Raw genomic sequence first — 21,033 nt, forward strand, 5'->3', positions numbered from 1 at the left:
CTCTGAAGTAGAAATATATTATTATTATTATTATTATTATTATTATTATTATTATTATTATTATTATTATTATTATTATTATTATTCTTTTATTAAGTAGAAATATATATTGCTTTAATTCACAAAAATTTCAATTTATTTTTAAGCAATATCTCTATGGTATTTTTCTTAAGGAAAAAAAAGTAGTGACAACTTATTTTCCCTGAAGTTATAGAAATTAAGGACACTTTAACGGGGCATTCATCGTACATGGAAAAGTATTGTTTCATTGTCGAAGTCCCAATAATCAACAAGCTAAAAGGAAGTGATTTATGGAAACTAAATGTCATCATTTATCATAACAAGAAGCAATCATCTAACTAATAAGTTTCAGCTATTACACACACATGTTTCTGTTCTTCATTTTCATTATGCTATATTTTAATTTTTTAGATGTAAGTGTTGCCACAGACACCATAACATCAACTAATTTTATCAAGGACTCTGAAACTCTAAGCTCCAAGAATGGTAACTTCACCTTAGGCTTCTTCAGCCCTGAAAATTCTACGAATCGCTATGTCGGAATTTGGTGGCAGCCACAATTCACAGTCTTATGGGTTCTCAATAGAGAAAAACCACTCAATGATTCTTCTGGTGTTGTTACAATGTCTGATGATGGCCATGATCTTGTGATACTGAATGGAAAGAAAGAAGTGATTTGGTCATCATCCAATGCGCCGAGCATCGCAACCAAGTCAAGTTCCAAACTTTTAGATTCAGGGAACATTGTACTACTTGAAGACACAACACGTAGAACTATATGGGAGAGTTTTCAGCATCCTTCAAATACACAGTTACCAAACATGAAACTTACTACCAACAAAATAACAGGTTGGTAGCTTAATTATTTAATTAAAAAATTATGGAGTGATATAATCGGTTATTAGGAATTATTAATAAAATAAATTATATTCAATTATTATTATGCACTAATATTTAGTTATGAATGAACCATGATGGGTCTTGTCATTCTATTATTTGTTTAATTGTTACTACATTAGACGGTAACACTGAAAAGATGGCAATGAGTGGGTTCATTTCTCAACTGTCGGTTCTCATTGTAATGTATGAAGTTCTTATACATTCTTAACTTAAATATGTCTTGATTTGTATCTAATTACAGGTGAGAAAGTAAAACTTACATCATGGAAAAGCTCTTCTAATCCATCCATTGGAAGCTTCTCTTTAAGTGTTGAACGACTTAGTATAACTGAGGTGTTCATTTGGAACAAAACTCGACCATATTGGCGCACCGGTCCATGGGATGGTAAGATTTTTTCAAGGCTTCCATATACGAAAACTCATGACCTCAATGATATACATGTTGGAAATGACGGTTCCTTTTTTGAAACAACAAAGGATACAATTGGTCTCATAATCTATAATCTGACTTCAGAAGGAAACTGTGAAGAGAAATGGTGGGATGAAAAGAAGAAAGAATGGAATGTAACATGGAATAGTCATCAAATGGAATGTGATGTTTATGGTGTATGTGGAACTTTTGTTAGCTGTAATTCACAAAGCTCACCAATATGTAGCTGTTTGAAAGGGTTTGAGCCAAGGAACAAAGAGGAATGGAATAGGCAAAATTGGATTGGAGGGTGCATTAGGAGGACACCTATGCAAAAGTGTGAAAAAGAGAGCATTAAAAAAAAAAGTACTGAGAGTAAAGCTGATGGATTTTTTGAAACTACAGATGGTCAAAGTTCCTGATTTTGCAGATGGGTCTTCTCTCACACTTTCACCAGACACATGCAGAAGCCAATGTTTGGGGAATTGCTCTTGTGTTGCATATTCATATGATGCTGACATTGGTTGTATGTCTTGGACTGGGAATCTAGTTGACATACAACAATTCTCAAATGGAGGACTTGACTTGTATGTCCGTGTAGCCTACAAGAAATTGGTAAACATTTTATGCTAGTTATTATTTGTACAACAAATTGAATACATACACTTCTCTGAGTTTACCCTTTTCTCAGGGTTTTAGATTGAAAATTTTCAACTTTCATTGGGTGCGGATAAAGAGGGAAACAAGACAGTCAACATTATTATAACAGTGATAACAGGAGCTGTCTTAGTTCTAGTTTGTGCATATATCATGTGGAGAAGAATATCTAACCACCACAGTAATATATCATATACTCTGAAGAGTTTTCTATGTATTAATACTGTCGATACAAATCATACAAATACAAGATCATAATTTTCTATAAAATTAAATTATTTCTGCTAACTAGTTTCTGTTTTCATTAACTGAACAATTCAAATCACTTTCAATTTTAATTGTTTGACGCTTCTTCCTCCTGCTAATTTGTTAGTTTCAAATGATTTAGGAAGAAACCAATTTGAGAACACAATTGGAGAACTGTCACAAGTTAAACTCCAAGAGCTATTACTATTTAATTTTGGAAAGCTTGCAACTGCGACCAACAACTTCAATTCATCCAACAAATTTGGGCAGGGTGGTTTCGGACCAGTATACAAGGTATATTAAATGAAGTTGTAGAAAATAATTCCGATATATTTCAAAGTTATAAAAAGAGTACATGCACAAATTTGTTTAATTTCTCTTCTAGGGGGCACTGTCTAATGGTCAGGAAATTGCGGTTAAAAAGACTTTCTACAGCATCTGGACAGGGTCTAAAAGAATTCATGAATAGTGGTGATTTCTAAGCTTCAACACCGCAATCTTGTAAGACTTCTTGGTTGTTGTGTTGAAGGAAAGGAAAAGATGTTGATATATGAGTACATGCCAAATAAAAGTTTGGATGCATTTCTCTTTGGTTAGTCTTTGACACTGTACCATTTGTTTCATACCCAATTCAAGCTTTGAGGTTAAACGCTATTCATCATATATGGAAATGTTTTGTAACGATGAACAATTGTTTCACAGCCAATGACACAACTTATCTTGTATTAGTACTAGATTCAAAATAACAAAAGTTTAATTTTTCATTTATTAGATTCATCGGAAAGTAAAATCCTTGATTGGAGTAAACGCTTTAGCATAATAGAAAGAATAGCTCGGGGATTGCTTTATCTTCACAGAGATTCCAGGCTAAAAATTATACTTAGAGATTTGAAGCCAAGTAATATCTTGCTAGATAATGAGCTTAATCCAAAAATATCATACTTTGGTACGGCCAGAATCTTTGGAGGTAGTGAAGATCAAGAAAATACTAGAAGAGTCGTCGGAACTTAGTAAGTACACCACTATACCTTCTTAGTTCAAGGTTAAAGTAGTGTACTTGGATATTAAATTAAATTGTCTTGCATTTCAATGCAGTGACTATATGTCTCCAGAATACGCAATGCAAGGAATGTTTTCTGACAAATCTGATGTTTTTAGCTTCAGAGTTTTGCTTCTTGAGATTGTTAGTGGAAGACGAAATTCAAGCTTCTATGACTGCGAGGATTCTTTGACCCTTTTAGGATTTGTAAGTATCTTAAATTATCTTATCTAACTAACCCAATCTTGGATGTTCTACAGCTTTCTCAAATGTTTGATATTTGGTTTGTCAATATAGGCTTGGATACAATGGAGAGAAGACAATATTTCATCTTTTATAGATCCAAGAATATATGATCCTATTCATCATGAATGTATCTTTAGGTCCATACACATAGGGCTTCTGTGTGTACAGGAATTTTCCATAGACAGACCCACTATGTCTGTTGTAGTTTATATGCTTAATAGTGAGATTGTTGACCTTCCTCCACCAAAGAAACCTGCATTCATCTTGAGACAGAATATGCTGAGCACAGTGTCGTCTGAAGAAAGCAATGATGGCTTGTACTCTATCAACTTAGCCAGTATTTCAGATAGCCATGGCAGATAGCTAACTAAGAACACTATATTGTCTTTTGGAGAGAATGAGAATTATGTTAGTCTAGGAAAGGTTGCTGGAACTTGGAAAATTATAGGTATACCCGTTTCTTTGTCAAAAAGTATATAATAAGGTTTCAAGTATTGAAAGTTTTGCTATTGAGATGATTTGTGAGCTCAGAAAACTTTTTTATATCTTGTATTTGCCCATCCACGGTAATATTATCATCTATGAAATATTAATATTACCTTGTTAATTCTTTACCACATAGCATTCCGTTTTGTTATTTGTTTTATAAAGAGTTGGTCGTTTAAAACTTTTCTATAGTAGTGTACAACTAAATCATTAATTCATTGAAAGTCCACCATATAACCACATGCATCTCAAGAGTAAGGGACATTACAATTAAACTATACTGAAGCATAAATTATGACCATGACGCTAGAACTTCTCTCTATTGAAGTCCTAAATTGTGTTATTGTTCTTTCCCTTCAAAAATTTATTATTCTATTTAGCAAATTCGTACAGTAATGAATTTTGCACATCAAAATAAGTGGATGTATTTAATGTGTACCATAGATATTTTTGGAAATTAAAATATTTTAATGTTGATTCATTTTTAAAAAAATTCTTTAATTTTTATAATTTGGTCTTCTTTTTCTTGTTAAACTTTTTGGAAATATTAAATTTGTCTTTAACAACATTGTATTTTGTCAAATTTCAATTTGAATTTTAAAACATAAAATATGAGATATAGAAACTAAAAACTAAATAAGATGAGGTTATATATGCTACATCTCTCTGTCATTTTTATTTCTTCCAGTTTTCCACGTGTTTCCTCAAGAGATAATTGTGTTTGAGCATTGTCGAACTCTAAGGATACGTCTAGATGAAGGGTTTTGGAAAGAAAGGGGTGAGAGGACTTCTTTTTTTTTTTTTTAAATTAAGGAAGCTATATAATATGTCTAAAGATAAATTAAGTGTAATTAAGATGTTATATGACAATTTAAGAGGACTTGTTTTCTTTTTTCAAATTAAAGATGCTATATAATGTTTCTAAAGATAAATTAAGTGTAATTAAGATGCTATATGACCATTTATCATGTAATTCTTTTGATTATTAGTAAGATTTCAAATATATACCAAGGTATGGACATAACCCCAAAGGCCTACTCCCAAACATATCCTAAATGTGGACACATCTTCTATCCAGGATTTGAACTACATAAACAAAACACAGCAAATAGAGATAACAATTTGTATTATGTCAATTTCTTCATTAGTTCACTCATTGTCTTTCACAAATTGATTTTTCTATAAAGTAATTGCATATATACTCTAATTAAATTTGACTAAGATGAAACTAAGAACTAAGAATTAATTCAAAGCATCGATTGCCAATCACTTGTACTACTATAATGTGTAGGTCTCAATCAGAATACATATTTCTTAGGAAGATCGTTGAAGAAGTCTCTAATAAGATTGATCGCACTCCTTTACATGTTGCTGATAACCCAGTTGCACTAGAATCCGCAGTGCTAGAAGTGGCATCTCTGCTAGGAGGATGTGACTGGTTTGGCTCTGGCAGCAAAGTTATAATCACTACAAGAGATAATCATTTGTTATCCACTCACAGGATTCTGAAGTCATTTGAGGTAAAACAGCTAAAACATGAAAAGGATCTCGAATTGTTTAGTTGTCATGCCTTCAAAAATAAAATAAAAATGGATCAAGATTATGTTAATGTTGTCAACTGTGCAGTATCTTATTGTCATGGTCTTCCATTGGCTTTGGAGGTGATAGGTTCTCACTTGTTTGGCAAAAGTTTGGATGTATGGAAATCCGCATTAGATAAATATGAAAAAATTATTCATATAGATATACACGACATTTAGCTATGATGATTTAGAAGTAGATGAGAAGGGTATTTTTTTTGACATCACTTGTTTCTCCAATTCTTACGAAAAGAGCTATGTTAAAGAAATATTATACTTACATGGTTTTCATGCGGAAGATGGCCTTCAAGTGATGGCAATGGTTGTGTGAGAATGCATGACTTAATTCAAGACATGGAAGAGAAATCTCGAGGCAGGAATCACCATTAGTTCCTGGTAGAAGCAGTAGATTATGGTTTGATGAGGACATTGTTAGTGTTTTGGAAGAAGATAAGGTATGTTAGAATATATCTACTTTGTAACATTTTTTACTAATGTATAAGTTTCCAATATTGTTTCTTCTCCATTATCAATTAAAAATGTTTGACAAACTTTATTACCATTCACAGAAAAGGACGCTGATTTATAATTTGTGAATTTATCCATGTATGTTGATGACAAAGTCCTAACATTTACTTTATAAATTATGATTTCAAATTGAAAGGGAACTGATGCAATTGAAGTTATAGTTGTTTGACTTGAACAAAGATAGCGAGGTGGAATGGAATGGAGTGGAAAATCTTTCAGGCAGATGAAGAACTTAAAAATCTTTATAATTAGAAGTGCAAGATTTTCAAGAGGCCCTCAAATTCTACTAAATAGCTTGAAAGTGCTTGACTGGAGTGGATATCCATCATCCTCTTTACCATATGATTTCAATCCCAAAAATCTTGTGATACTTAACCTTCCTGAAAGCTGCCTTAAATCATTCAAATCACCTAAGGTGTGTATTCTTTTCAAATATATAAATATAAATACTATCTTTAACATGTTTTTTGACATTAAACTAACATGTATTTCTGGTCGAGATTAACCTAATAATTTTAGGCATCTATTTTTGTTGTGTAGGCATTTGAAACATTGAGCTTTCTGAATTTTGAAGACTGCAAGTTCTTAACAGAATTACCTAGTTTATCTAGAGTACCAAATTTGGGGGCACTATGTCTTGACAACTGTACTAATTTAATTAGAATCCATGACTCGGTTGGATTTCTTGATAAACTTGTTTTATTAAATGCTCAAGGATGCACTCAACTAGAAATTTGGGTACACAACATCAACTTGTCCTCTCTAGAGAGTTTGGATATGAGGGGTTGCTTGCGTCTTGAGAGCTTACCTGAAGTATTGGGAAGAATGGAGAAGTTAAAGAGATGTTTATTTAGATCAGACTGCACTAGATAAGTTACCTTTTTCAATAGGTAATCTTGTTGGGCTCCAACAACTATTCATGAGGGAATGCCAATGGATGATTCAGTTACCAAGTAGTATCCATGTATTGCCCAAACTTGAGATAATAACTGCTTATGGTGGTCGCGGGTTTCGATTATTTGACAATAATAATCATAAAGAAAAAGTTGGTTCACAATCACTAGTGATTCCAGCAGTCATGCGTATTTATGATGAAGGCATGGAGAGCTTACTTGATGTGTGTTTTCTTAACATGTGTCCTAATAACGTCATAGAAGTATGCAGTCCTTCGTTTGCTAATGGAAATATTAGATTAGTGTTTTTGGAAGGGACTAAACAAGGGGATGTAAATTGGTACCAGCTGGAAAGCAAGGAATCATCTATGTATTTTTGGTTCCGAAAGAAATTCCCACGGATAACTCTATGTTGGGCAGGACAACCTCAAATTAATAAAGACAGTATGATGTTGTATTTCAAGTTCAGCGTACTCATCAATGGCACTAAGCAACTCACTTCTTCATGTAAATGACCATATTCTTTTAGATTCACTTTATTTATTTTTATTTGATCCCAATTTGTATTATTTTGGGATAATAAAAATATGTAATTTGATAGAGACCAGTCTCCAAGATCAATAGAAATTGTAATATTGCGTGATAATAAGAAATATTATAGAGAATGATCCTTATAATTCCAGAGCAATGCTCCTCAGCGAAGATAATTTCTTTGTATTCCCAAATCTAGAAGGTTCTAACTAAATATGATTCTGAAAATGATTTCCTCCTTGCTAACCGTCTCCTTAATATAACTACATTCTCCCGCTAACAAATTTGCTACATAAGCATATCGTAAACAATTCTCTATTTGGCCCATTTATTGTTCTAGGCCCAAATCAAGTACCTAATATAATTCATCAATAATTTCCTTTAATTAATCTAATATAAATCTTGAAGTACACATGTGTGTATTAGGAGCGCTAAGGAATTAAATTTCTGTCTTTTTTGACAAATAAACAAATAATTCTTTACTATAAATTATTTTCTCCATCATACAGCAATTTTAACGATGACAGAACTAGGATATAATAAAAGTCGTTTGTCTCTCAAAAGAATAAAAACTTTTATTATTACTATACATTGATCAACATACTAAAAAAACTGTTCCTATATGCCACATACCTTCATGCAAAATACTAAAAAAATTAAACTACAGTGAAGCATAAATACTGATTTAACTTACCTGCACCTCTTATTGTAACTTGGTACAACATCTTGGAGAATCTTCATCCTCTCACTGATTTTCTCCTCCTGTACCCATATTAAGGCAAGTTTATACAGTGTCAAGTACATATTTTTTTGCCATTGTCAATGTCATTCATAAAAAACAAAGGCAATAATCCTTGCACATTTTGCAAGAATTTGGCTATTAGTAACATGATCTATTCTCATTCTTACATGCATGTAATTTTGGAGGTTCTGATTTCAGAGGAAGTATCTTCCTCTTCCCCTGCAGTAGTAGCACTAGCACCTTCTTTGGGTTGGACTCGTCCTTAATGGGCCATTTTCATTTCCATCATCCTCGTCTGGGCTGTTGTGCTTAGTTTTGAATCTTTACAACCAACTTCAACATCTTGAAATGATGAACATTGTGTGATTTGAAGTTTCTTTGCAGGACCAAAATGAAAACGATAAATAATTTTACTTAAAAAATTATTCACCTTAGATTCCTCTTGAGGATTGGATATTTTTGCATTCTGTCAAGGAAAAAAAAAAGGGAATGATATTTCATAATAATGCAGTCAAGATGAAATAATTGCTCTTTACTCTTCAAAATTCTAAGACTATCTACTCAAATTTTAAATCTGAGACACCACCCTGTGTTAATTCTATCTTACATCTTCTAGAAAAAGAATTTTGTTTCATTGAACGGGTATGAGCAAAAAAAAAAATACTGTAGAAACAACTCTACTACCAAACCAAAGAATCATCATATCCAAATTGAAACTACCAAAAGTGAATTCATAGTGCAAGAGAGATCTATGTTTAAAGCTTTCATGACAATATCAAAGAGCCAAAATGAACAAATTTATCTTAAACAAGAATCCTTCTATAAGACAATGATTGCCTACGCGGCACCTAGCTAGAATAAAGCATTTGCAAGAATAAATTTAATCATAATGCAAGCAATGCTATAAATCTACCTTTCTTTCTCATTTAACAATAGGCACTTACTTAGAATTGCAATACTATATAATCAAACTTAAAATCTGAGACTAAATGTATTAAAATTTGAAAGCAAAATAAAGAATGAAAGCTATAACAATAATTGAATCAAGATTATTAAACGGAATTCTGTTTCTTTGAACAGATATGAGCATCACTAAATTAGCGGAGAAACAATTCTATCACCAAATCACGAAATCATCACAGAATGATGGTAAAATACAAATTACCGTGTCGTGATCAAAGCCAATTGAAACCAAAATTGAATTCGAAGGAACCAGAAAGAGATTAGCGAGAAATGGATGAGGTCAATGTAGGTGGTGTTTTGTGTAGGTTGGTGTGTTATAGCAGAGAATGAATGAGGGTTTGAAAAGAAAGAAGATGAAGGGAAAAACGGTGTCATAGAATGTGAGGGGTGAGTAGGTTGTATAGAGGAGTGACTCTCACACTGTGGGGAGCTTTACAACGACGATGGAGATGACCAGAAATAGGAGATATCATTTAGTCACAAACTTAAACTTTTGGCCAAACACAGTTTTAGATTTAAAGAAGATGCATTTACACATGTAACTAATAATAACAAGAAAGTTGTTTTGCTGACAATATGTTTTTTCAATAATGAATTAGAGAACTATATTCAGACCTATTAGATTTAGTTAGAGAATGACGCCACTTGGCACTTGCAACCCATTTTAACAATCACACAATTCATATTTATCTGTTACACATTTTTAAGGAATCTGCTACACAATTCAATATGATGGAAACACTCTTATATTTGAGAAAGCAAAAAAGAATGAAAATCCAAATTGGTTCTCCAATTCACAACAATATTGGAGTAAGGCAGCCTCTAACTCTGTTCATAATTAATATGATTGATTTTTCTTTATAGAAAAAAATCCAGAAGTGGTATATGTCTCATTTAGTTACATTATTGTTTAAATTCTAACCATATTAAGAAGAACTCCCTGACCAGGTTCAATAACCAAACCATAAGCCGGTGAATGGCACCACGACACTGTATTTGCAGTAGTTTCATGTCCAACAAAGAATAGAGTTCTGCAGTTATCTACAATGAACCTGTCTTGTAAGATTGAATTCTTTCCACTATCAAGTACCATTTGCAAGAGATCTTGCTCATAACCTAGATCTTGCTCATAACCTTCCGCTTGACGTTGGCAAGAATCTAAAACAGTATAATACCATTTTCCACATTAGTATCATCCCTAACAAGACCAACAAAATAATAAGATATGAATATCGTAGATTAGCGACACTGATTCAAAAGAAAAAATGGAAAAAGAGTACCCCATATCTCTAAAGATTAATTAATGAGCACAAAAGTGTTTCAATGATCACACATACGTCCATAAGTGATAGCTGAATAGCTGAATAGCTGAATAGGCGATGATAGGCGATGATAGGCGATGATAGATAGGCGATAGGCGATAGGCGATAGGCGATAGGCGATAGGCGATAGGCGATAGGCGATAGGCGCGATAGGCGCGATAGCCACTACCAACTATCAGCTATGAGGCAGCGATAGCCGCTACCAACTATCAGCTATGAGGCGGCGATAGCCGCTACCAACTATCAACTATGAGGCGGCGATAGCCGCTACCAACTATCAGCTATGAGGCGGCGATAGCCGCTACCAGCTATCAGCTATGAGGCGGCGATAGCTGCTACCAGCTATGATAGCCAATAGCTGATGGCAGATATAGCTGATAGACAATATCACCTATCAGATATCAGATTTTCAGTTATAAGCTTATAACTTAATTTTACAAAATAGAGCCAAAGTGTCCATGTGATTTCAAAAGATCGGCTAAACTTTAAAAATATTATAATTTACATTTTATTTAATTTCAAATCTTATAATTTACATTTTATTTAATTTCAAATCAACCTCGACAAAATAAAAAATCACCTAACGAAACTGAAATAAGAATGACCTGATGATTTCAAGGTGATCACCAATGAGGAAACTGAAGCGAGAGGAGTCCAAGTTGGTACCCGACCCGATGATCCGAATGGATGGGAATCCGGAGAGCTTCCGTGCGATGTAGGTGAGAACATCGACAGGGTTAGACACGATGAGGAGAACTGTATGCGGCGAGTAACGAGCCAGAGCAGGTATGATTTCCTTTAATAGAGCGAGGTTACTCTGAAGGAGGTTCAGCCTTGACTCACCCGCGATCTGTCGTGCGCCGGCGGTAACGATACAAAGATCGGACCCGGCGGTAACGGAGTATTCATCGGATGAGTTGATCTTAACGCGGGGGAGAAAGCAGCGGCGCGCTGAAGGTCGACCATCTCGCCGCGGAGTTTGTCGGGTTTGTTGTCGACGATGACGAGCTCGCCGGTGAGGTCCTGAGTGAGGATGGTCTGAGCGATGGCAATTCCTACATTTCCGGCGCCGATGACGGAGATCTTGGTTTGACGCTTGGAGAGAGATGGAGGGGATGATTTGGAAAAGAAAAGGACCGAATAACACTGTAACCGCCTGGTTGGTTTGTGTGCTTTCCGCCTTTAAATCTACCAATTTAGCAGTTGTGAATTAGTTGTACCGTTCAATTAAAATGATTCTTTTAAATAATAACATTTCAGTCTTCAATTTTGATGAATGATCAATATCACGTCACTGTTTTGTTTGAAAGCATACAATTTCAGATCCTAGTTCGGAATTTGGATAGTTTCGTTTATATTTTATTTTATGCTATTTTTCTTTTTTTAGACATAACTTGCTTTTATATTATTTGATTTGATTAACGACACAAATATCCTTTTATTTTAGCTTTTTTCTTCTTCTAATATTCCACAAATTTTAAATTATATATTAAATTAAATAACAATACATCTAATTGTTTTTTTAATTATTATCTATTTTTGACGTAGTAAAAATATAAATAGAATGAGTTTATTTAAGTTATATGAGTTTACATAAATATATTTAAATTAGACTTACATGTAACATATATCACTCAATTTATTAAAAAATAAAACATATGTAAGTTCAGTTATATATTGTTAAATTGACATAAAATTAATTAATTAATTTTTAACTCACTTATTCAATTTACTTCCAGTGAAAAATTGTTTGATAAAGTTATAACATGAACCACATATCTTTAAGATTTAGATGAGAGAATGAAGATGAGTATGAATTACCATAATTTTCCTATAACATTTTAGGATTAGGATTTCGTAGTTGAGGAACTCTCTGATGAGATAATGATTAAATAGATAAACCATTAAAAGTAGAGAGACATTGGCAATACGGTTCAACCCATCATAGTCTATTAAGTAACAAAAGTCCAACACATAATTCAACATTTAATACTAATTAACTATAATTTAATTAATAATAATCTCTAATAACTGCTTATTGTCAATCTACAATTAGCTAATTAAATAATTCATCAAATAATCTCTTACTTGGATGACAATAATCAATTACTAAAAGAATATGAATTTTAACATTAGAATTTCAACTATGATCAAATTATTTGTCATTCAAGATAAATAAGTTTTAATGTTGCATAAATTGAATCTAATAGAAAAAACAAATCATAGATCTCAAATATTTTCATTTTATAAAAGAATTATAACTTTGGAATAGTCATAACCTTTGAAAATGTTATAATAATCTCCTACTAATCCATAACACTAAAAGACTTTACTCAAAATGATAGGAGTTAATAATATCTTAAATATAAGTATTTGATTTGCAGTTATGCCAATAAATTTTCATATTTTATAAATGTCATAAAATATTCACATATGCCTAAAAATAGCATGTCTATAAATACATTAACAGTACAATGTCAAATCTGATAGAAGTACTAACATTACACATGTATTTGTATATTTATCACCTCATAAAATGTGAAAAGTTTGTAATTAAAAGAGTAGCACAATATTTTTGCATCCTAAAGAGTTATTGTGCATTTTTTAACGTATCAAATTGTGATGTTTACTGAGATTATTTTTTAAAATAAAAATCTCATCATACAGTATGAGACTTACTTTTCAAGGTCTGGTAAAGTATGTTATATGAGACTTACTTTTCAAAAATATTCTAATGATATAATATGCACTCCAATTGATCCAACATATATAACAAGACTCTGATTTTCATTATGAGTCAACTTGTTTAAAATTATCCTCTAATGATATAACCATTATTGATGGGATATTAATTTTCAGTACAAATTTACAGCGATAATATTTTATCATTATAAATACTTTTGTGTTCATGCTACAATTGATCTCATATATATAAACTAATATGATATTTTCATTAGAACTCACTAGTGTACAAAATACTCTAATAATTTAATAGTTAAGGATGAGCTGATACTATATTAATAATTCATCATTGACATATTTTTTAATATTTGAATTTCAAAGTTAGGCATATTTTATGCACATAAAAATAAGGACAGAATAAAAAAAATCACATAATAATTCATATAATTTCCTATTATAATAAAAATTCTCAAAATATATTTTATCAAAGTAACCTCTACACAAAGAAAATGATGACTATATAAAACATTAATTATCGTACGAATGAAATTAAATCTCTAATATTTAAAAGAATACGTGTATTAAGCAAATTTAATTATTCACTCAAAACTCAAATACTACAAATATTGCAGTCACACACATTTAAGAATCAGGTTATGTGCAATAGAATTATATGAGAATTCAATGTTTACTATTATTGAAGATATCAAAGAAATAGTCGTAAAATTTATTATTGTAGATTTTATAAGTATTTCAACAACACAATATCATACTTGATAGGAGTCCTAATACTATACTTGTATTTTTTAGAATTTTTATTTATAAATAACTTAAGACTATAATATCGTCAATATAAATCTTCGTGAAAATAAAATTATATTATTTAATAAATAAAGTTTGTTTTTTGTTTTAGATAATTGACATACTAGATTATCTCACTTGATATAGAATGATAATTGATTTATAAATTCAAGAGTTTTTTTTAAAAAAAATATGTAAACAATTATTCGACTATCTTCTCTATCACACGAGAATCATGTCAAGTAACATCATACTGATAGAGTATGTCAATCACTTAGATAATATATAAATAGAATTGCAATCCACTTTAGCAAAATGTTTTAAAAATAAATATTGGATTGCATAAAATATAGATAAATTACTACATATCTTTAAAGTGATTTTCTTACTTATTGTCATCTTATGTAAGAAATATAATAATAATATACACATCTTATGTCACAAAAGTTATAATATCGATATAATACTTGAATCATAATTGAAAATTTATAGACACATTAAACAATTATCAACAAAATATATTAACAATCATTTTTATAATTTAACTTATACAAAGTTTACACAAATATACTATAATATTACAAATTATGAATCATTATGCTTAATATCATATTATATATATATCAGACAAAAAAAATTATATTTTCACCATAATCGTGTTCTAATAAGAATGAAACATACATTAACGAATTTTAAATTTGCATGACATATATGGTTTTATAATTCATATATAAAAATGAAATAATTTTTTATTTATACATAATAGAACTCTTAAAATTATAAATTTTTAATTATGGTAGAATTTAAGATTTTAAAATATTATAGAAAATAGTTCACATTTATATGTATGTATGTATTATCATTATTAATATTACTATTATTATTATTATTTACAAAAAGAAATTATATTTATAGATTCAAATTATAGAATATGTTGATGCTATAAAATTAAAATTTGCTAAAAATAAATTAGATGAATTTGCAAACAAATTCGCAATACTCAAGTTAATAGTGTAAAACGACTACATAGCATAAAATAGCAGTATAAATATGACAAAATTCAAGTATCTTGAATACCAATATCTTCAAATATGTAACGTTGACAACACCAAATTCATTTATTAGAATTTATAATCGATAAAAGCTATTATAGCAATCTAAACCATAACGAACACCATACTAAAACACGAAAAAACACTACATCAAGACGGAAAGATAAAAAAAACGTCCCATTCAGATGACAAAATCACAACAACAACAAAATAAAATAAAAACTAAATTTGTGTGAAAACCACCTAATTAGGTAAAATGAAGGAAAAAAAATAATTTGGAGGATGATTATATACTAAAAATGATCTTAAACCACCCCTCTATAATGGAGGAAGAAGAAGATAACCTAAAATCAAAAATTAAATTTCTCTTTATATTCAACTACACAATAAATCACAAAAGGATGAATAATTAAACTACGATTAATATCTAATCATGTGAATTTCATCCTTGCATGTAAAGTCATTGAACATTTGTATCCATGAGATTTTACATTGTCACCTTAAATGGTTTTTAAACCACGAATAAACCATTATAAAATAAGAAAAAACTATAGTAAAATCAATAAAATTAACCTCAATGATACATAATGGTACATTGTAAGAATGATACAACTTTAAATTTGTTAAGTATTGCTCGAAGAATTATCTTTAATTTTATTTTACAAGTGAGCGTTTAATTAACAACAAGACAACATATAATTTATTATTACAAGTTGTATGTATATGGTGTTAAAATTAACAAAATTGAGTCCAAAATAATTTTACAATTATAATATTTTATAGAATAATATAATAATTATTATTATTACAAGAAAAATTTTACAAAGATTTTTTTTATCAATTCAAATATTGAGAATTTATTGTTTGAAAAACAATGTATGATTTTCACACTGTAGAAAATGTGAGGATTTGTACTTTTTTATTTTATTTTTAATAAAAAATTCGAAGACAAACAAAATCTTTCTATTGATTTTCAATTTCAATTTCATTAAATATGGTCGCTCAACAACAACAATTATAAGCCCCGATATCATGTCAATAACCATCCACCCAATTAAGAATTTGAGATGAAAATCATATGGATTTGGCGTAAAATAAATTTTTGCAAGCAATCAATTGATAACAATAAGCAGTGATATGTTTATATTCTTTAATTGGTTATTATAAAAGTTGTATTAAGAAAAATCTGAAACAATTTAAAAAGTCGGTAGAAATATATTCATTTTGAGATTTTTGGGTTTCATAACATTCAAGGTTTGATTTTGTGTATGTCAAATAAATGTGGAGCTTCACATAAAAAACAAACTAAAAAAAAGTAACCGGTAGACAAAAATTTTATATATGTGTATGTTAAATGTCACATTCCAGAATAGTCATATCTAATTATTATAGAGTGTTTGTTTCGGAACTTTCAAACTTATTATAAGAATCTAATATGAGAATAAAAAATTTATAGATACATATAATATATTTAAGTATTAAGAGATGGTTATGAACGATATAATTTTACATACTTTTAGGATTCAGATGAGATAATGGAGACAAGTAAATTATTAGATTTCAAGAGAATAATCAAATTCATATATACGAATTATAACATATCTATGTATTAAGAGATGATTATGAATGACATATTTTTAAGATTCTTAATTACTTCATTACCGCATAATAATTTAGAATTAAAATTTTATTAATTGAATAATTAATCTAATAAAAAGTACATGTAAGTTTGAAAATACAAGTCTATCAAAAGTATGAAATTGTAGATTTCTTATTTTCATATAAAAGTAGCATTAAGAACCAAAGACATGTACATTTTGATATTAAACATATGAACACCATATTTTCCATGTTAAATAAATTTATAGTATATAAGAGTTAATATTTTTGAAAGAAAATGTGAAGAACCAAATGTCAAATACGCTAAATGAAACAACCTTTGTGTATCAAACTTCAAACAAACAATCTCATTTATGTATTAATAATAAGTGTTTATGTAGTATTTCAAATATATTTATTATTGACAAATATTTATTTGATATTTTTTTAAAAAAAAATTATCAATGACAAGTATATATTTCATGTTTTTTAATATTTATCTTGTATTTTTTTATGTATCAGTGACAAATGTTTATCTCATATTTTTTATGCGTTAATTATATACATGTATTTCACGGTTTTTAATATTTATCATTTACACATATTTATCCATTTTTTATATATATATATTTATAAGTGATAAATATTTGTCACATGTTTTAATATTTATCATTTACACATATTTATCCATTTCTTCATATATATAAATATTAACTTTTTTTAAAACAATGCTCAACAACATTACATAATATTCAACCAACCAAAACAATGCTCGGAAATAAAAACTTTTCACACAATCAGGTTTCAACACGATAATTTGAAATTGGGAAAATGAATTTCATTTTTTGCATATTAGGTGGAAGTTTTAGAGGAAAAAACAAGGTGAACTTTACGTTCAATATGAAAGCTCTTCTTTTAGTGTTTTTTTTAGTTTGAGCAATTCGTTTTTATGTTTATCTTTTTTGTTTTTTATTTGTGCGTAAAATTTAGGAGATCAATTTTATAGTTTGGACGGTGTTACAAATATATATATATAGTAGATTCAAGAGATAAAAAGTTAAAATAGATATTTTAATAAATAATAAAAGATGAAAATAAAAAAATAAGGTGGTCACAAATATGGTGGTCACAAACTTTTGTGGTGGTCTTATAAGAGTATCCTATATTCTTTGGAAAGGAATGAAGGTTTTCTTAGATTCAAAGAGGTGTTTAAGACGATTTCCTTCACCATTTTCATATTTGTCACCATTAACCATTGTGTATACCCAGATGAATACAAGTATATTGAACCTGCAATATTTATATCTTAACACACCATTTCATTGGATATACATTTATGAAAAATAATAAAAATAGTTTTTAAATATTTTTCATTATATGTATCATTCTCTTTTGATATCTTCAATGATTTTTCTTTCAAGGATATTACAAGCTCAAACATGTGTTTGTTCACATAATCAGGTACAACATCACATGCAATACCGTTGAGCTGTGTACCACTCAAATGATGTTTCAGTTTGTACACTCCTCCAATAAATATTTTTCCACAATAATTACATTTTATTTTTCTGGTTCCTCCATCAACAAATACACCATGTTTCCATCCTATATCAGTTATGCTTCCTAATACATTTTTCTGTACTCTGGGAGGTACAGAATCAAAACTGCAGGCAACACGAACATATGTAGACATGGTTGTAATCGTGAGGCAGCAAGAGCAATTGCAATGAAGAGGATTGAGGAGAGTTTTATATATAAGATTGAAAAGAGTTGTAGAGATGAGAAGAATTTATAGAATAAATAGGAGGAAATATGAAATTGAATCATTTAATTTAAGTATTAGAAATTCCAAAGTTGAAACCAATTCATCATTGAAAAAAAACGGAGTCCCAAGTTGTTGCCTTCAACCTCACGCACATGGCTTTTTTCTATGGAAAACGAACATAATAAAAAGGTGAAGAGGTGCAAAACATGCTTTTTACAATTGGGTCGAAACGACTTAAATGGGTCAAAGCTTCGCGACATGGCGCGCTGCTCCCATGATGTCACACTTTTCCTCTACGAGCTCAAAGATATGGGTTCTCCAACAATTTTGTCTTCGCTCTAACACTGTTCTCACTCAAAAACATGTAAGATCTTACAAAATCAGGCTTTAAAGCTCGCTATTAACAAACTTGCACATACCTATAACCCGAATTCTTGACATATATCTTGGAGAGGAGTTTTTAAGATCTGTAAGCTTTGTGAATATTTCTTTTCCTTCGACATAATTGCTCCTAAAACAAGCTCTAGCAATTATATCAGCTGACAAGCTTCGCAAATCTTCATCAATTTTAATTTCTGAAACTGTTCCATCTCTTTCTGTTCAGTCTCCCATCTTCTTAACATTATATTTGTGGAGTCAACTTTCCGATCAACCATTGCCTTCAACATGACTCACATAAAATGAAAAGATTAAAATGTTTTTTTAATCAATATATATGTCTTATAACAATTCTAGATATAAATATAAATCGTAGATGAGATAAAAATAAAAATAAAATTATATTGAATAATAACAAAATTGTTGTTACATAAAATAATACAAAAAAATTTATATAGCAACCGAATTAATATCATATCTAATACGCTTATATTTGCTCATTCTAAATACTCAAACATACTTTTATTTGGATAAAACACGTACACAGAACCTAATCGCTAGAGTATTGAAATTTATTTAAAGGATTGAATCTTCTAACATATATTTTTAAATATACCTATATTAAGGATTGAACTCCTGACCAAATAATTAAAAAACCAAACTTTCTAAAACTTGTACCACACACCAACATACCAGTTTCGGCACAATTATTTTCCTTATTTTCCTCTGATGAGCCCAAATCAACTCATTTGTTGAGGGTCAAAAGCCCTCACGAAGGGGGGGAAACAGCCACAAAGTAGACATTTGTGGCGGCCTTAGGCAGCCACAAATAAGGTGGTCACAAACCTTTGTGGCGGCCTTATAAGAGTATCCTATATTCTTTGGAAAGGAATGAATGTTTTCTTTGATTCAAAGAGGTGTTTAAGACGATTTCCTACACCATTTTCATATTTGTCACCATTAACCATTGTGTACTCCCAGATGAATACAAGTATATTGAACCTGCAATATTTATATCTTAACACACCATTTCATTGGATATACATTTATGAAAAATAATAAAAATAGTTTTTAAATATTTTTATTACTTTTAGAAATTTAGGTCAAACAATACCTTTAAAAACATCTTAACCTAATATTTCACATCTTATCTTATATATATGAAAGATAATTTGATATGACATCTTAACCTAATATTTCACATCTTACCCTCTCATGGATGTGTGATTTTGACACAACACTAAGATTTCATTATTTGGTCGCAGGAAATAACCACACAACATGAATGAAAATTCACATTTCTTAGATCTTGTGTCTTCGTGTTTCAACTTATTATTGGTTCTTTAACACACACCACTCCTTTCGCAACTCAATTCAAAAAATTGTTTTCTTCTATTTGAACTATGATCAGATTTTGTAATTACCACTAAAAATCCTAACATAGTTTCCTGATGACGAACTCAAGCAATCAAATCATCTCACATCTATATGTATTATCAGTAATGAAGTTAATCTCAACATCGATGTCAATCACCAATGGCTCTGCAATATTTAGTTTCAAATCAGATGTTTCCTCCTATTTCAAGTCAAGTATGAGCTTAGGTATTTCTTCAAGCTCAGGCTTTGGTTCAGCAACAGGCTCAAGTTTCAAATCGGGTGCTGGAAAATGTTTGAATTTAGCTTCAAGCTCAACCATAACTAACTATAAATATTTAACACAAATTAAAACTCAATCATGCAAAAAACAAACAATTATGTATTGTATTAACACCTACCAGATGTGTGAATCCGATAGTGTTATATTTTTTTAAAACACTATCGAATGTGTGAATCCAGTAGTGTTAATTTTTTAAAAAACAACTACCAGATCCTAGAATCTGAAACAATCCAGTACATAACTTCAAAAAATTTAACAACCAAAATGACAATGAGAAAGCTTTTAGAGCTACATTACCTTTGCAATGAACAAGAATACAATTGATGATGTCAATGGATAGAAGAATGAGAATTTTGAACTCTAAAAACGTGAAAATGTGTGAAGAATTTAAGGTTGAGTATTGAAGAAGAAGTGTTTGGCGAAAAGGCTGACTTGCTTTTGTATTTGTGGCTTCCGGATGCTGGAACCCGGTAACTTAAATTATTGAATTCATGCACCCGAGAATTTACCGATTCGAAAGTTGAGATTCAATAAAA

At 30.1% G+C, this 21,033-nt stretch overlaps 1 protein-coding gene and 4 pseudogenes across 1 annotated transcript; 4 read left to right on the forward strand and 1 right to left on the reverse strand.

Annotated features, from left to right (window-relative positions):
- Nucleotides 1-249: 249 nt before the first annotated feature.
- LOC105851165 (G-type lectin S-receptor-like serine/threonine-protein kinase At1g11300) lies at nt 250-2,029 on the forward strand (annotated as a pseudogene).
- Nucleotides 2,030-2,631: 602 nt separating this feature from the next.
- On the forward strand, nt 2,632-3,881 carry LOC101512703 (G-type lectin S-receptor-like serine/threonine-protein kinase At1g11300). Its single transcript, XM_027330433.1, has 4 exons — nt 2,632-2,704; nt 3,006-3,243; nt 3,329-3,479; nt 3,687-3,881. Exons 1-4 carry the CDS (start codon nt 2,632-2,634, stop codon nt 3,879-3,881), a joined length of 657 nt encoding a protein of 218 aa, XP_027186234.1.
- A 1,406-nt stretch (nt 3,882-5,287) lies between these two features.
- On the forward strand, nt 5,288-7,520 carry LOC101507372 (disease resistance protein Roq1-like; annotated as a pseudogene).
- A 455-nt stretch (nt 7,521-7,975) lies between these two features.
- On the reverse strand, nt 7,976-18,390 carry LOC140919802 (L-lactate dehydrogenase B-like; annotated as a pseudogene).
- Nucleotides 18,391-18,700: 310 nt separating this feature from the next.
- The window catches only part of LOC101513024 (disease resistance protein Roq1-like), a 7,559-nt pseudogene continuing 5,226 nt past the window's right edge, over nt 18,701-21,033 (forward strand).

This window comes from Cicer arietinum, chromosome 3 (genome assembly GCF_000331145.2).
Source record: "Cicer arietinum cultivar CDC Frontier isolate Library 1 chromosome 3, Cicar.CDCFrontier_v2.0, whole genome shotgun sequence".
In the NCBI taxonomy this organism is placed as follows: domain Eukaryota; kingdom Viridiplantae; phylum Streptophyta; class Magnoliopsida; order Fabales; family Fabaceae; genus Cicer; species Cicer arietinum.

What these genes read in the sequence shown, in the direction of transcription:
- LOC101512703 (XM_027330433.1), top strand. Translation starts at nt 2,632, where the DNA reads ATGGTCAGGAAATTGCGGTTAAAAAGACTTTCTACAGCATCTGGACAG. An exon ending in AGAAGAGTCGTCGGAACTTA is followed by an intron (nt 3,244 to 3,328) that starts GTAAGTACACCA and finishes ATTTCAATGCAG; the next exon opens with TGACTATATGTCTCCAGAAT. An exon ending in CTTTGACCCTTTTAGGATTT is followed by an intron (nt 3,480 to 3,686) that starts GTAAGTATCTTA and finishes CTGTGTGTACAG; the next exon opens with GAATTTTCCATAGACAGACC.